The following is a 17,380-nucleotide window of genomic DNA, read 5'->3' on the forward strand; positions in this document are numbered from 1 at the left end:
AAGACGGGGTTATTTTTTTAAGATTGCTTTCCTGGTTATTTCCAAGGACACTCAGACCTGGGAGAAAGTTCTGAGGGTCTGAGGGCCTCCAGGCAAGAGGCCCCCAGGAGTGGGGGAGTGGATGCACCCCTGCACTGCCTGGCATGAGAGTCCCACGGATTCTGCTTCTCACGGCAGAAAACAGGCACATTAATCTGTGGATTTTTTTTAAGTGAAATTAAGTAAGCATTTATTTCGAGGGTTCTTGACTATTGGTCTTACCTAACATGATAACTCGTATCAAGGGCAGGTCTAGGAAAGATCCTGAGCCTGGCAGACAGGTGTCAGGTTGACCTTTCCTAGGCTGCGAGCTCCCCCAGAGCAGTTTTTGTCACTTTGTGTCCTGGCCCAGAGTCAGCACTTAATGTCATGTGAGTGATGGAGAGCTTTTATGTAACTATGGCTTGAAGATGTACCCCTAGGGCCCAGCGTAATGGCTGGAGGGAAAGCCTTTGTGGGTGGGAGTGAGGCAATGTGGCCAAGGCCCTCCCTTACTCCACCTCTTTCTTCTTCCCCTTTTTCTTCTTCTGGTACTGGGAATTGAACCGGCGGTGTTCTATCATTGAGCTACATCCCAAACCCTTTCTTTGTATATATATATTTAAAATTTTTTTAAATTGTAGATGGACACAATACTTTTATTTATTATTTTTTATGTGGTGCTGAGGATCAAACCCAGTGCCTCACATGTGCTAGGCAAGCACTGTACCACTGTGTTACAACCCCAGTCCTTATTTATACTTTTCATTTTGAGACAGGGTCTTACAAAGTTGTTTAGGGCCTCACTAAATTGCCCAGGCTGGCCTCAAACTTGTGATCCTCCTGTTTCAGCCTCCTGAGTCACTGAGATGACAGGCGTGCACCCCTCCAGCCCTCCTAATCTTTCTTCCTAACAGTAGCATCCATAACAACACACCGTCTTATTTGTGCTAGAAGCTCCAGCTCACAAAGCTTTCTACTTGTGACCAGCTCTGTGTGGACTGAGGATGCCATGACCCCTCCAGAGCCCTGGGGTGCCCCTGTGGCTGAGTGGGGCTCTTAGGGTTCCCGACTTTCTGTCCAATACTTTTACTTTGGGCCACACAAGTGCCCACAGGAATGCAGAGAGAGAAATCAAAAATAAAAAGAATGGGCTGGGGTAGGAGAGCCCTTGCCTAGTATGCATGAGGCCCTAGGTTCAATCCCAGCACTGCAAGGAAAATAAAGGAAGTTGGGGCAAGGATTCTGCATTGCCTAGAGTGGATTCAGTGTCTACTTGGCCATCAGAGGCCTACCCTGGTGGATGGGGTGGAGAGAGGGGCCTGATGGGTCTAGTCTGGATCTTTCTCATACACAGTAATCTGATGGATTTAGAGGAAGGGCCTGTATTTAGTGGTGAAGGTTTCTGCTCATTTCTCTGTTCCCCAGGTTTTAGCTACAAGCCACCCCCCACCCCTTTTGAGGATCCACTAATTGGGATCAGGTGTGGGTGCTTTTGCCCTTAAAATAACACTTGTAGGTTAATATCTGTCTATCCATCCATCCACCCATTTAAAAAGATACAAGTTAACTCCAAATGATATAAAGTGAAAAATCAAACTTCCTCGCTTATCTCACCCCATTCCCAAGATCTCTTTCACTTTTCCTTTAACCTCTGGTGAGTGTCCTTTCAGATCTTTTCCTAACTGTGTAAAACACAAACATATGGTGCTGAGGTTATTATTTATTGTTTTTTAAATATGTAAATATGACTATGCTGTTCTCTCTCTCTCTCTCTCCAGTTGACTAATTTCAACAAAATAGTTGAACACTAGGTCCTTGATTCTCTCTAGAATTTCATTTAATGCTTCGAGGGGGAAAGAACTAATAGTTTGTCCCAGAAATAATACCTTAAGTCCCTCACTTTGTAGAGAGGTAAAGTGATTGCCACATTTGTGGCAGACTTGGGCCAGAGCGCATTCCCCTGACTTTGCCATGGGTAGGGTGGTGTATTTTTAACAGGTGCTTACCTGCTGTTATCCCTGTGGGCCCATCCTGACAGCATCCCTGCGGGTGGGACTGAGATGTATGTGCAAGAATTATTGCAGCTTGGGGCATGAAGAGGCTTGTCCAGACTCAGTGCCCAAAGGGCCCGAAACTCAGGGTTCTCTTGATTGAGTTCAGTGCATTCAGTGTTTTTGAGGGAATAGCATGTGCCAGGTACTGTGATTGGAAACAGCCTGGCCAGGGTCCTGCCTGAGGCTAGTTACCCTGTGCTCCTTGGTAGAGTGGGGGGGCTCTCTGAGGAGACCCTCATTATCCCTAGAAAGGGCTCAGATTCTAGGTCTGGGCTGAGAGATCAGAGTCTTTGAGGATCTATGGGCACAGGGTGGGAGGGGGGCCTATGACCTCAGCTGCTGCCACTAACTCCTCACTTCTCATGACTCCATCCTCCCTTTCCCCCATCCCCCCCTCCCTCCCTCCTTCTCTGTCCATTTGTCTCCATCTGTCTCTCTCTGCATGTGGTTCCTGCCCCTCTGCTACACTATCACCATCCCTTTCCCCTGTCACATGCTCTCCTTCATGCTAATGCAGGCGTGCTGGTCACCATGACAACAGAGACAGGCCCTGATTCTGAGGTGAAGAAGGCTCAGGAGGAGGCCCCACAACAGCCCGAGGCTGCTGCTGCTGTGACCACCCCTGTGACTCCCGCAGGCCACGGCCACCCAGAGGCCAACTCCAATGAGAAGCAACCGCCCCAGCAGGACGCTCGGCCTGCTGAACAGGTATGCACCTGAGGGCCTGAGGGCCTTCCTCCTGCCCAGCCAGTCCCGGGGGTTCCAGTTCTTAGGGACCCAGTGTTTCCTCATCAGGAAGGAAGGAGGAACCTAAGATATATTTGTGACCCATTATGTGCTGAGCACTATGCTGGGAGCATCGCGATCCCATTTATATTTAATTCTCTGATCTTCAGAGGGTAGCTGCTCATTTCTCCATTTTACACTTGGAGAAACTGACGGAGTGGAATGAAGTGAGTTACCCAAAGTTACCTTGCCATGAAGTGATAGAGGCGGAAGTCAAACCTAGGCCTGACCTCCAAAAACTGTTCTTTCAACTTTATTTTCCCACCTTTGAGCCTTTTCATTCTAGCTTAGCAAGCCCAATGTGACCCTGGAGCACCTTAAAGTTTTGGGGTGATTTGAAGGATCATCTAGCCCCCAAATTCATACCTCCTTACTTTACAGCAGGCCCAAGGAGGGCAGGGACTGAACCAAGGCCATTGAGGTAGTCAGGGTTGGGCTCTGGCCCCTTGCCTCCAGGTGATCCATCCACAGCTGCCAGCCTCATGCTAACCCTGTGACAGCCGAGGAGGAGGAGCCAGGTGGTCACCCCATAACTCGCACACTATTCCAGGAGGCAGGAGAGCTCTAACCATGGGCTTGGTTTTGTGGGAGACTCCTGCCTGAAGATGCTGCCCTGTTAGCAGCAGCCTCCAGGGAAGACACAGACGAAGAGCCCTCATTGCCCATGGAAACTTGACTTCTCCTACACACACCAAGCCATGGCCCCTGGTTACCCTGTGGATCACAGAGGGCGGTGACTCTCATGGTGGAGTCTGTCCAGCCCCAGCTATCCCTGATTGCTTTTTGTTTGTGTGAAAGGCTATGGCTTCAAGTTTAATGACCAGACTCTTTCTTGGTTGGACCTACAGAGTCTAGACATGGAGGAGAAGGACTACAGCGAGGCCGATGGCCTATCAGAGAGGACCACGCCCAGCAAGGCCCAGAAATCACCCCAAAAGATTGCCAAGAAGTACAAGAGTACCATCTGCCGGGTCACTCTGCTCGATGCCTCTGAGTACGAGTGTGAGGTGGAGGTAGGGGAGCACCCAGCGCCATATGTCCTGTCCCTGGCTGGCTGGCCTCAGAGCCAGGGCAGGCTCCTATGTGTCCTTAGCCTGGCCAAACCAGAGGAGTCCTGAGCCAACTGCAGTGTTCGGGGAGATGACCTGGCCTGGCCCTTCTTTGTACAGATGGTGACAAGGCCCAGAAAGACCATTATGATTGCAAACAGAATTAGACATGGCACAGGGCTGGCACGAGGAAAAGGTGGCTGTACCCTGGCAAGAATGTTATCATCTAAGGGCTGATCTGCATCACATGGGCTTAGAAACTGGGCTGTTCTATCTCACCTTAGCGGATACCTACATTTAAACTAGAATCCCCCTTTATTTTTTTGGTGGGGGGATGCTAAGGAGGGATCTTCCTTTCTTTGTGAATACTCCTATCCAGGGCATCATCTCTAGTCTCCAGGACAAACTAGTTATCCGTGGTAAATGTGTCACCCAAGCCCAGGGAAACAGCCCCTTGGAAGGATGCTCTCATCCATGTGGAAGGCCCTGTGACAGGTCCCTGCCTCACAGCAGCAGCATAACAGATGCCTCCTTGCCAACCCTCTGGCCCTACATTTAGTGTCTCCTGACCAGTAAGGGCTCAGACTTGCCTCACTCTGAGCCCCTCCTTCCTTAGAGGTTTGCTTCTGCCTGGGCCCTGCACTCAGCCCTTCTCTACATGTGTGGAAGAGTTCAGATGGTGGCCCCAACACTGAGATCTATAGGAGCCCTTCTCCCCCATGCCCTGGTTTTAAGGGATGTGACTTCTTTTTCTTTTACCTTCATTTTTAAAATTTATTTTTATGTGGTGCTGAGGATTGAACTCAGTGCCCCACAAGTGCCAGGCAAGTGCTCTGTCACTGAGCTACAGCACCAGCCTCTGACTTACTTCTGAACTCTAGTAGGCCTGGGTCCCTCTTCTCCTCAAGCTTTGGTTCTGTTTGTTTTTATGTGTATTTTTTTGGTAGGAGGGTTTCAAGGTGAAACATTTTCCCTGCTCCTGGGCAAAATAAAGGGCTCTCTCTTTCCCTTTCTTTCCTGGCCCATGGTTCCCAGGGACTGCTTCAGCTTGCCCCAGAAGTGCTTGGAGTGTTTGGCTCAACCAGCTCACTCTCTCAGATGGGCTCCTGTAGGCTCAGGAATTCTCCTGTCCAGGCCTGGTCCCTGGAGAGACCTCATTCTTTCTCTGGAGTTCCCTAACTGGGTGGCAACTGCCTGGTGTTCCTCCTGACCTGGATCCCTTGCCGGCTGCTTGTCTTCACATCTGTGGGTTTGACTTACTAGGCTGGCTCTGGGCTTAGTTGTGCTAAATCCTCATGCTGCGACTGTGGTTCAGAGTAGTCCCAGGCCTCCTTGCTTTGGAGTGGGAGAGGTGAGTCCAACTGTGCTGCTTCCAGTGGAGCTGGTTTAGGTCCCCTGAGCCTCTCTTCCACCTTACTTGCCACCTGGGGAGGCGGTGGCCCTCCAGACTGGTCTCGCATGGCTCTCACTTTTTAGGGGATTCTTCTCTTCCTCTCCCACCCGAAGCCTAGGACTTTGGTGTTCCACTCCTTCTCTTGATTGATGTAAGGAAGGAAAAATCAGTCACTCCCCACACTTCCACTTCTACTTGCCCCAAGCAAGTCCACGATCTGGAGAAACCCCAGCAGGACTTGGAAGAAGGCTTGGCTGGGCTGAGCACTGTGCCCTGTACAGCTCAACAGAGCCATGTGGCAGGAGTGTTGAGGTCCTATCCAGACACTGGAAGCCTCTTGAGAACTTTCTGGGTGTCCAGGTGGAGCCAAGGGCAGCTCCCAGTCCCACCCTAAGGTGTTTTCTAACCTCACTGCCTCTCTGTTTTATCCTTTAGAAGCATGGCCGGGGCCAGGTGCTGTTTGACCTGGTCTGCGAGCACCTCAACCTCCTGGAGAAGGACTACTTTGGCCTGACCTTCTGCGATGCTGACAGCCAGAAGGTACCTGGCTGGGGGCCGGCCGCGAGGGTAGGCCTCTCCCCAAGGGTCTCTGTAGTCCTGGCCATATCCCATGACTTCCATCAGACCTTCATTAGGCACCTTTCACTTGCATGTCCCCAAGGATCAGCCAGCTCTCTCCACCCTCTGTTCGTCTCCACCCCACCCCCAGTCCTTTCTTGATGACTTGTAGTCACCCAACATGGGTATCTGGAGAGCCACAGCACGGCCATGTGAGTTGCTTAGATGAACTGAGGAGCCCGGCCAGTGTTTCTTCCTTCCCTTGTGGTTGCAATACCTGGTCGCTATGGCTGCCCCGGGGCGCTGGGTTCTAACTCTGGCAGGGAATCCAGACCTCAGTCCCCTCACCTTTCTGTCCCAAAGGAAAAGCTTCTTTTGCCAGGGAAGGGTGTTCCCCACTAGCAAGTTTTCCCAACTGGCAGTTTCAGGACATTTCTCCCTTAACCCCGTCTGGCCCTCTCCTCCATCTTCCCTCCAAAGAACCCTGTTTTCTCTTTCAGAACTGGCTGGATCCCTCCAAGGAAATCAAGAAGCAGATCCGGAGTGAGTGGCTTGCCGTGGCTGGAGATACAGTAGAAGGGTGGGCTGGGTGACCTACTCCCTCTGACTTTGCTCTGCATGGCAGGTCTTGGGGAAGACAGGGCAGGAATGATGTTGACATTGTTTCACAGATGATGAGACTGAGGTCTAGAGAAGAGAAATGACTGTGTAGAGTCAGGCAAGTTAGCAGAGGAATCATATATGCATTTAGGACATTAGTCCTAGAAGGTACCTTGAAAGTTATTCAGGACAGGGGCAAACAGATGGCCTGAAAACAGTCACCCTCCTGCCCAGAGCTAGTGCAGACTTCAGTAACCAATGCCCCTTTCCTCAGAGGCTCAGAGAGGTGGTTACTAACATTACGTCGCAGAGCCAGGTGTTGGCTGAGCCAGTTGGGCTCTGGCCTCCCAACCCGGTCCTTCACTCTGTTCAAGGCCCTGTGAAGGCAGACAGCAGGCCTTCAACTTGTCCTTCCCGGCCTAGAGAGAAAGGCAATGTTAGGAGGGCTGTGGCAGCTTTCTAATGGAAGAAGGGGGCGTTGGCTGCCTCCGCAAGGGGCCTCAGTCTTTAAATGGATACAGAGCCTGGAGGCAGAGATGCCGCCATTAAGGGCCCCTCCCCCTGACTGTGGCGCTCTCTCTTGGACTCCCTGGTCCCCTGGCTGGAAAGCTGTAGCAGAGCCTGTTGCCATGACAGCAGGCAGCTGGGCCCAGGGATGCCAGCTGACTCTGAGGGAGGGGGCTTGAGGAATTCTTCCTGTAGGTTCCTGTCAGTTGAAGACAAAGAGGCAGGCACATAGGCAGAACGCGCTTCTCTGGGGCTGACAGGGTCCTAGGCCTGGGATCTAGATTGTCCTTTAGCAGCCCCAGCCCTGCTCAGAGGCCTACCTCTCATGCTTTGAAGGAATTGAAACAAGTACAGGCAGCCAAGTATAGAGTACAGTGTTTAGTGAAGACCAAGGGCTTGGGGAAGAGGCAGTCAGCTGACTTCAGTCCTCGGCCTCCCCCTGCACCTTCCAGAGCTTGCCCATAGCCTTCCAGCGCTGCCCAGGCATGTAGCAATTGTTCCTTGTGGCACCTTAAACCATTGAGGAGTATGCTTGGTCCTTAGAAAGTGCCTCCTCCAGTGGATCCCCAGTCTCTGTCCCTCCTCCTCTACCTCCCAGCCGTTCATCCTACGCCTGCCCTTTGGCCTCCTTTCTGTTGTAACAGCCCCTCAGCTTTCTGAAGGTGGCTTCATGGGCCCTTGTGTCCTGAGCTTCAGCATCAGGTGTAGCTCCTCCCGAGCCTCAGTGCCGTCACCTAGGATGCCTGCAGCAAGTCCTCTGGGCCCTTGCTTCTCCTTGGCATGTGGACTAATAATTCCTGTCTCATATGGTGGTGGGGAGTGACAGTTAAATGACAAATGCATGTGTAGTGCCCAGCACAGGTTCGTCACTCTCTTTTCTTCTGGCTTCCCTGGGGAAGTTGGGGCAGACACTGGGGCCAAAAGGCTTGGATTTGAATCCTGGCTCCAGGTAAGGCAACCGAGGATAGTTCAGCAGCACAAGAAGTAGTGATGTTGTCATAGGTACAGCACCCACCAAGGTGCCTGTACACAGTACACCCAGCATGTACTAGTTATTGTTATTATTTATTATTACTGTTATCCCTGAGACAGTGATATCCCTTGGGGCTGCTTTTTCCTAGGAGTCCTTGTGGTCAGGACCCTGGGTTCTGGGATCAGATGACCAGAATTTGGATACCTGCCACCAACCAGGAGAGTGACCTAACCTCTCAGAATCTTCAACTATAAAAAGGAAACTTGACCTCAGGGTGGTTATGAAGATTAAATACTACAAATGCACATGAAATTGAGCCTATTATCACCTGGGCCTCCATGTGCTCACCTGCAAAGTGGGGCTAATCACAGGACTTCCAGGGTTGTTGCGAGGTTAAGTGAAGTGATATTTGTGAAGTAATTCACAGCAGTAGTTCTCTTTCTATCTTCCCATTGATAGCTCACAAGGCTCAACCTGGGACTCAGTTTCCTCATCTGTCAAGTGGGAACAATGTTCTAGGCTCCATGATTGGATTATCTTGAGATTTTTTAGAGATAGGAGAAGACTTTGAGGACTTGCTGGTAGGCTGGTGCATCTGGGCCACTCTTTGGAGTGATGTGGTTTCTCTGATCTCTCCCCACCTTCTCCTCTCAGGCAGCCCCTGGAATTTTGCTTTCACAGTCAAGTTCTACCCCCCTGACCCAGCTCAGCTGACGGAAGACATCACGAGGTGAGGGGTGGGCCAGGAGTACGGGCCCTGTGGGATTATGGATGAGGGCACTTGGCCTGAGAGACATGGAACTGTAAACAACAGCAGATTCAAACGTGGCTATCTGCCAGAGCCAGACCGTTGGCAAAGGTAGCAGGCTGTGTGAGAGAAACAGGGAGGCAAATGCAGTGGCCAGTGGCAGCTGACCCTTGACCTCAGAGAAGGCAGTCTCACGGTGGTCTTTATGTTCCATTGTGAACTTAGAGAACTGACTCCATTTAAAACAGTTGCTCTTTAGCCACTGTTGTCCCATGGGAATTGGGCCTAATTTTGTAGTGAATCTAGAGATTGGAGAGTGAAAACTGCAAGCTTGAAATGTTAGCAACAGATGCAAACTTTTAAAAGTAGTGGGACAAACCCCACACAAGTGAAGGCTGATGTGCTGGTGGACACCAGTTTGCAGTGTTGGAGATAAGGAGAGAGTAGAGTGCCCATGCCACGTGGGGGCTTGGTCCTGTGTGTCATTCTATTACATGTCAGGCATGTGGAGATCAGACCAGGCCGGTGACCACCATGGAGGGGAGGGCAGTCTGGGTGCCGGGATGAACATGGCTGCATACCCAGTCTGCTGCCTGGGGCCAGTAGATAAGGTGACCTGAGGATATATCCAAAGGAAGAGCCCTGCATCCTTCTGAGTGGGAGCTTCCATGGGCTTATCTTGTCTCCAGGAACCAGAGCAAGAAGATTCTCCGTCTTTATCTAAGCCCCAGCCAAAGAGATGCCCTCATGTCAGGCTATCCTGGGACTGTGTCATTCATGTCATAGGCCCTACACCCCCAAAATAAGAATGGGTTTGAAGTTCTTCTGAAGTGGGAGAGGCTGCTAAGCCATCTCCTCTGGGCCCTCAGGTCCCTTTTTAAGGCCTGCTGCCTATTTGACAAGCAACAGACCAAGGTCAAGATGCTGACTCTGGCCTTGGGAGAGAAGACAGATGTTCCTGGAGTAGATCAGGCCCCAGGCCTTGGCCTCATTAGCCCCACTCTGAGCTCTGAGGTTAGTTCAGTGCCAAGGTGACAGCAGTTGGATCTGAACTCTGTAGCTTTAGGCCAGCACAGCCCCCATCCCCTCTAGTCTTATCCCCTGGTACCTCTCCTCTTTGTGCCAGACTCTGGGCATTGGGCTTCCAGGAACACCAAGAGGGAAGTTAGCCCTGCCCAGCACAGATGGCCCCTGGAGGTGGGGTGGTAGGAGCAGCTGATCTAGTCAAAAATAGTTGGGCCCAAAATAAACTGGTCAAAATGACAAATTGATTGAAATGAAAGATTGGTCAGAGAGTTTGGCAGTGATTTCTGAATTTTTAGACTTTTGAACAAAATGTCATAGGCCCATACTTGATGCTTATGACGTTTGAGCTACTGATCCTGGATCTACACCTTGGCCCAGAGCACACACTGAGGCCACATGTACTTTTTTTTGACAAAGCTTCAGTTTGACTCTAAAATGTCACAGAGTACTAAAAATTGGACTAAGTAAAAGCCACTTGAAAGAGAAATAGGCAGTTGAAAAAAAATGGTGAAATAGCAAAAATGGGCAGGAAGACATCGCTGGCTGAAAATATACTAAAAAAATGTTTTTGAATGCACAATAACCAAAAAAGCAATGACAAAATGGTTTTAAATGGTACTAAAAATTGTAAAATCATCCACGTGTGCCTACAAGTTATAAAAAAATCATGGCTTGGTGGTCGGAAAATGTTTATTTAAACCAATTTATTTTTTAGATAATTCATTTAGAGCTGGAGGCAAAATAAAAAGTTTTGGGAAAGCATTGGCATGTAGGTCCATCTGAGCTGTGGAGTAGAGTGCAGCAGTTAAAATGAATGAGGTAGAGTCACTGCGCTCACATATGGCATGTCATTGGTGAGACAAAGTGAGCTGCAGAATCAGATATACCATTCAATACCATTTACAAGTTAAAAACACTCATCCATCAAAACCACATACATTTTTGTGTGTCTGTGGTGGAGAAATGTCTAGAATACAACATGGATAACCGTGTTGACCTTGGGGAGGAGATTAGGAATGAAAAAGGGCACTAAGAGGAAATTTAGAATCACCTCATAAGTTGTATTTTTTCCTTGTAAGACTATATTAATTGTATAATTAAAATTACAGGACATTTTTAAAAGGATAAAACCAGCAAAGTAGTCCTACTGAGCTTGAAAATGAATTAGACATTACAAATGCTCTTTTGGTAGAAAAAAGACCCTTCAAATTTAGAAATGCGCCAAAATGCTGAAAGTGGTGTGAAATGTCACAGAATCATCTCACAGGATACAGCCAAATGATCAGCCCAGGAAGTTCCAGTGTCTAGGGGTGTCCTTTTCCACAGAGCCACGTGTTGAGCCGCTTGGTTCCAGGGACCCAGCCGGGCTGGGGGGTCTGAAGGCTCAGGCCCAAGCCCACATCCTCTCTCCCGTCTCCAGGTACTACCTGTGCCTCCAGCTGAGGGCAGACATCATCACAGGCCGGCTGCCCTGCTCCTTTGTCACACACGCCCTGCTGGGCTCCTATGCTGTGCAGGCAGAGCTGGGCGACTACGATGCCGAGGAACATGTGGGCAACTACGTCAGTGAGCTCCGCTTTGCTCCTAACCAGACCCGGGAGCTGGAGGAGAGGATCATGGAGCTGCACAAGACATACAGGTAAGAGGGCCTGTTGGCCTTTGACCAGAGGACTCTTTGCAGACCTGAAAGTCCTAGACTCCTGGTGCTGTGCTCTCTGGACCCCAGCTGCCTCTGCTCCTAACCTGAGGTGTGTCTGGGAGCAGATCATCTCCATCCGACAGGAATGACAGTGACTAGCTATGTGACTTTAAGTGGTCTCTTGGGGCCTCAGTTTCTTAAGTTCCTGTATGGGTGTGATAATTCCCTGCCAGGGTCTCTGAAAACCAGTTTATCCACCACTTAGAGATAATAATAACTATGTAGAGTTATTGTGGACATAATAATAACTGCTGTGTGCCTCCAAGTAAGCATCCTGATGTCTGGATCTTGGCATAAAGTTCAAAAGTTTGGACTCGAAAAACAGCCTGCTTGGGTTCGCCATCTGGCTCTGCTGCTTTCTAACCAAGGGATCTTGGCACACCATTCTACTTCCTTGTGCTTTGGCATGCTCATCTGTTCAATGTGGTGCTAGCAAACCCACCCTGTAGGGTTGTCAGGAGGGCCACATGGCACATATTAAAGACACACTGAATGTTGGCTCTTAGGGTTGCTATCTGTGAGTTGAGGGGTTGAGTAGTTGATTGTGCTGTGGAAAGCACCTTGTTCTAGGAGTTAGAAGATAATTAACCAGATATGTGTTTGTGGCTGATTATTTAGTCTCTGAAAACCCTATTTTCCACCTATAAATGCACAGAATTAGCCAATCACTGTTTCTCAACTATTGCTGTTTGGGGCAGGAGAATTCATTGTGTAGGATGTTTAGCCTCCCTGGGTCCTAGGCTTTAAGTGCTCACAACACCACTTAGTTATTGTAACAACCAAAATGCTCCCCACCACCATTTCCAAGTGCTTGTTCTATAGGGCATCCTAACCCCTGGGGGTAACCCCTGGATCAAAATGGATCTAGGGTCCTTTTAAGCTAGAAGTACTTCAGGCTCCAAGCTTAAGGTTGTTAAGGGAACCCAATGTGATAAATGATTTGAAAGTGCATTTATGAACAGTGAAGTGCTTTGCCTGTGGGAAGGGCCATGGTGATGTTATCTTGTTACTATGGAGGATGGAGAGAATGATGAGGGTTGCATCTGTGGGCTGCATCTGGAGAGGAGGGGTGGAAGATGCATAGAAGAGCCTGCTGGGGTGTGATGAATGCTGGGTCAAGGGCAGAGACTCACAAACCCGCCATGCTTGGCTAGTACTGACTGCTTGGTGTTGTGTTGAGTAGGATCTGACTAGTGAGCCATGGTCATCTGGGCACAAGAGTGAGGGGCTGCCTACCATCTGTCATCCCTGTCTGAGATAGCAAGGTGCCTTGGGGATTTGCAAGAGTCATAATAATTCAGAGAAGGATATTCAGATCAATATGGGCTGGAAATATGCTAAAGGTTGTCTCTGTAGCTCTTTGGACTTAAAGCACACGGACATCTAGCATCCAGGTGTCCCAAGCACATAGTGGCCCAGAGGTAGATAGGGGAAATTAAACAGGCTTGGAGGACAGAAGAGAAAAATGTGATGAAGTGGTTAGTAGTATGAATTCTGGAGCCACCTTGTCTGGGGTTAAATACTGACTCTGTGACTTAATAGCAGTGGGCCCTTGAGCTAGTTATTCAACTTCCCTGCTTCCTCATCTATAATATGGGAATGACCATGATACCTACCTTTTAGGGTTGTGATAAGGATTCTGTGAATTAATATACATAAAGTACCTAGAACAGTAACCGGCACATGGTACTCAAAAAACAGTTGCTGTGACTAAGTATAAAATGTAGCCTGAGTTTCCCGACAGCCAAAGCAAAGAAAGAACCTTGATTAATTACATAACTTTTATTTTCAGAAAGGAGAATGTGTACTTGTTCTCCAGGAGAGATAAAGTAGCTTCTCATACAAAACTCTGAGAGACCTATCTTATGCGGGTAATAATTTAGGAGCCTTGGGTGATTATAATGAGCAATGTCTTCAGCAATAGTGTCACAGTCATGGAGCAAGAAGATTTATAGCTCTTGCTTAATTCAGTAACAAATGAGATAAAAATATGACTCTGACCAGCCCTTGTCTGCTTTTTTGGAGGAAATGAGACTGGACCAGAGCTTTGTGGGAGATGGGGATGGCTGGACAGAAGTGGGGATGATGGGCTCACCTTCCTGCCCTGAGGACAGAGGGGAAGGACTCAAATGAGACTCAGCTACCCAGTGTCCTAGAAGCATGGGTTCTGATGGTGGCCACCTTCAGCCAGCAGGATTTGGCCTGGAGGATTCATTGTGTAGGATGATCTGGGTGATCACTTTCTTTCCCTCAGGGGCATGACCCCAGGAGAAGCAGAGATCCACTTCCTCGAGAATGCCAAGAAGCTTTCCATGTATGGAGTTGATCTGCACCATGCCAAGGTACTGCATTCCCCCTGAGGAACCATCAGGCCCCTCCAGAGGACTTGGTGTGCCAGACCCTGTGTTACCTGCAACTTGGAACATTTTCATTTCTTGTTCCTCAAAGTTCGTAACTTTTCATTTCCCCTGATCTTTATAATGCAGGACTCTGAGGGCATTGACATCATGTTAGGCGTCTGTGCCAATGGTCTGCTCATTTACCGGGACCGGCTGAGAATCAACCGATTTGCCTGGCCCAAGATTCTTAAGATCTCTTACAAGAGGAGTAACTTCTATATTAAGATCCGGCCTGGGGAGGTAAGCCTGCCCTGGGACCCCTTGCTCCTCCTGGGACTGACCAAGTGCAGCTTGCCTGAGTTTTTCTTACCCAGGATACATAGACTGGGTGCCGGGGATCATGGGAGACAGAGAGATCCCCTCCTTGGCTCCCCACAGACATCACACTTTGGATATATGTGCACACGTGCATGTGTGCACACACCCACATACACATACACACAAGCATAAATAAGGTAACTACAGTTCACTTTACACAGATAAATGAGTACATGTGTGAGCACACATGTTGGCCTGCATGTGGTCCTCCAGCATGTATGCGAATGCACAGGTGTGAGACCACACACATACAGATATGTGTCCACACCTCTTTCCCTTCAACTCCACATCTCTCCCATCCAAAGCCATTTGGTTCTACCATTAGAGTAACTGTGACCCACCTGCTGTTCTTCTCCCTGCTGCACGAAGGCTGTGACAGCTGCCATTTCTCACCAACATCTTCACATAACCCTTTTGCTGGCCTCCCTTCCTCCTCTTGTGCTCCAGGCCATTTTCCTCTGCTGCTAAGAAGATCTTTAAAATCCTTTAAATTGAATCCTTCCAACCCCCAGCCTCAACTTCCTCAACTTCCTCACCTTCGTTGCCTGAACTTTCAGGAGTGCTCTTTAGCTCTAGGGTTGAAGTTGAATTCTCATGGCCACCTACCTTTCCCACCTCTCTCTTGCCACTCCTCCCCATACCCATGATGCCCTAGCCCCTCCAGCCTTTCCTGCAATCCTTGAATAAATCAAGTTCCTTCCTCCCCTGTATCCTTTGCATGTGATGTTCCCTCTGCCTGAAAGTCTCTTCCCCCTCTTCTCACATGGTTGGTTCCTCCCTGTGTTAGCTTTCTGTTACTGTAACAAAATTTCTGAGATAATGGACCTATAAAGAGGAAAGGTTTATTTTGGTTTATGGTTTTGGAGATTTTAGTCCTTGTCTGATTGGCTCCATTGCTTTGGGCCTGTGGTGAGAGCCCCAACATGGCAGGCATGCAAGTAGGACCAAACTTAATTTCAGGGCCAGCATACCAAAAAAAAAAAAAAAAGAAGAAGAAATGCTTTTGACGGTATGCCCCTAATGACCTAAAACCTCTGCTAGGCCTCACCACCTAGCATCATGCTGGGAACTAAGCCTTTAACACACAGCCCTTTGGGGCACTTAAGATCCAAATTCTAGCATGTCCCCATCCTTCAGATCTCAGCTCAAAGCACATCTGGCTAGAGGGCAGCCCTAGTCACCTTTTCTAAGTCACCCCAACCCCAGGCTGCTTAGTTGTCCCCTCCTCTTGTACATCTCCCTTTATTCTCCTCATAGCCCTTGTTCATATCTGCAATTACCTTGTTTACTCATTTATTATCTGAGTCCCGCACTCCCTGGAATCTTCTGTCTTGTTCTCCACGGTGGCTGTGTATTTAGCACCAGGTCTGTCCTAGAGGAAGGGCTTGATCCTCCTTGTTGATTACATGAATGAACCAGCCAAAGTTGCACATGCCCCAGAAGAGGTTCAGACAGGATGGGCTGGTGGTGGGAGTGGCCCAAGCCTGCTTCTCACCCACCTATCTTGGTTTTTAGTACGAGCAGTTTGAGAGCACGATTGGCTTTAAGCTCCCAAATCACCGGTCAGCCAAGAGACTGTGGAAGGTCTGCATTGAGCATCACACGTTCTTCCGGTGAGTTGATCCTGGGCTGGGGTAAGCAGGGATGAAGCAGAGGCCATATGGGTAGAGGGGAGCAGGAGGAGAAGTTAATGGAGATGGCAGGGAAGCACCTGCTTTGGCCAAGTCTCCCTCTTCCTGGACCTCTTCATGGTGTTGTAGTTGATGGGGCAGTGGGACAGAAGGCCTGCTGTGGTCTAACCTTGGGCCTGGCAATGCAAGTCTGATCCTCCCTCCTCACCTCCATCCTTCCACTGCAGGTTGGTGTCCCCTGAGCCTCCACCAAAGGGCTTCCTGGTGATGGGCTCCAAGTTCCGGTATAGTGGGAGGACCCAGGCACAGACCCGCCAGGCCAGTGCCCTCATTGACAGGCCTGCACCCTTCTTTGAGCGTTCTTCCAGCAAACGGTACACCATGTCCCGCAGCCTTGATGGAGGTATGTCCTAAATTGGAAGTGGGAGAAGAGTGTTTTTTAGAGGCAAGTAAGGGAGTGGACATGCCAGGTTCCGCAGAATGAGTAGTGATTCTTAGTGAGCAGAGTGAGCAGTGAACACATTGCAAGTTCGTTTATACCAATCATGGCAGCCCTGAAGCACCACTGTACCCAGGCAGCTCTTGGTGATTCAGTGCCAACTTTCCCACTACCACTTGGGATGTGCCACTGCTGCTCTTGGGACTTCCCACAGCTTCCCTGAGTCATGACCTTGTGGGCTCCTAGGTTCAGCCAGATGGTTTTCTGGGCCTCTTGCCTAAGAAGCTCAGCAATGTGCAGATTGACATCCTACAAGGAGAATGCATGTGTGGTTCATGCAAAGGAAACGACGATCTCTGCTTCCCTTCTGCAGTTACCATTCCTATTCCAGGGGCTAAATGAAGCCTACTTTTTGGAGAGCAGAAAGCAGCAGAGGTTATCTCAGAGCTGGCAGAGCTCGTCAGAGGAGAAGCAGAAGTCTGGACTCTAAGCCCAAAGTCTAGGCTCTCATCCAGACTCACTGGAAGATCACCAGTGGGACCTTTCCTGTCTCGAGGGTCTCAATTTATTCTCTGTAAAAATAGGGATAGTAATCCCCATGGTAGCCAGCAACACAGAGTATTGCGCAAATCAAATGAAATAGTGTGCAAAAATGGGTACTTTGCAAAGTGAGTATGCATGAAGAGAAAGGATGATTAGCCAGGTGCAGTGATGGATGCCGGTAATCCCAGTGACTTGGGAGGCTGAGGCAAGAGGATCACAAGCTAAAGGCCAGCCTCAGCAACTTAGCAAGGCCATGAGTAACTTACAAAGATCTTGTCTCAAAATAAAAAAAATAAAATGGCTGGGGATGTGACTCAGTGGTAAAGTGTCACTGGGTTCAATCCCTGGAACAATAATAACAAAAAAGGATCATTATTCTTTCTATTTTCTCCTTTTAGAGGAGGCCAACCCCAAGAATAAGTATCTATGATTTAGCTATTTTAATTCAGTGTTTTCCAGCCTATTTTTCACCAACACTCAATCCATGAATGTGATTGGCTTATGCCCAGTGCCTAGTGTGAGGTCTATAATCCTACCCCGATTTTCTATTTCAGAAAAGTATTTTGAAATACCAGTTAATGAGAAAAATGTTTACCCTAGGGATCTCCTTGAATTCTCACTAATTTATAAAGAAGA

General features: G+C 49.0%; 1 protein-coding gene across 35 annotated transcripts in view; it reads left to right on the top strand.

The window, feature by feature from the left end:
• The window catches only part of Epb41l1 (erythrocyte membrane protein band 4.1 like 1), a 122,008-nt gene that overhangs the window by 68,743 nt on the left and 35,885 nt on the right, over positions 1–17,380 (top strand). For 23 of the 35 annotated variants that reach the window (XM_021729536.3, XM_078051721.1, XM_078051718.1 and 20 more), the window contains 10 exons: positions 2,593–2,783; positions 3,710–3,874; positions 5,739–5,870; positions 6,362–6,404; positions 8,596–8,671; positions 11,136–11,354; positions 13,669–13,756; positions 13,901–14,053; positions 15,647–15,744; positions 15,990–16,165. In XM_021729536.3, the coding sequence (XP_021585211.2) occupies positions 2,607–2,783; positions 3,710–3,874; positions 5,739–5,870; positions 6,362–6,404; positions 8,596–8,671; positions 11,136–11,354; positions 13,669–13,756; positions 13,901–14,053; positions 15,647–15,744; positions 15,990–16,165 (1,327 nt within the window). In that variant the 5' untranslated portion in view covers positions 2,593–2,606. Of the gene's footprint in view, positions 1–2,592; positions 2,784–3,709; positions 3,875–5,738; positions 5,871–6,361; positions 6,405–8,595; positions 8,672–11,135; positions 11,355–13,668; positions 13,757–13,900; positions 14,054–15,646; positions 15,745–15,989; positions 16,166–17,380 lie in introns of those variants that run through there. The other 12 variants (XM_021729539.3, XM_078051726.1, XM_021729541.3 and 9 more) reach the window with 1 other exon arrangement.

This window comes from Ictidomys tridecemlineatus, chromosome 5 (assembly GCF_052094955.1).
Source record: "Ictidomys tridecemlineatus isolate mIctTri1 chromosome 5, mIctTri1.hap1, whole genome shotgun sequence".
Classification (NCBI taxonomy): Eukaryota; Metazoa; Chordata; class Mammalia; order Rodentia; family Sciuridae; genus Ictidomys; species Ictidomys tridecemlineatus.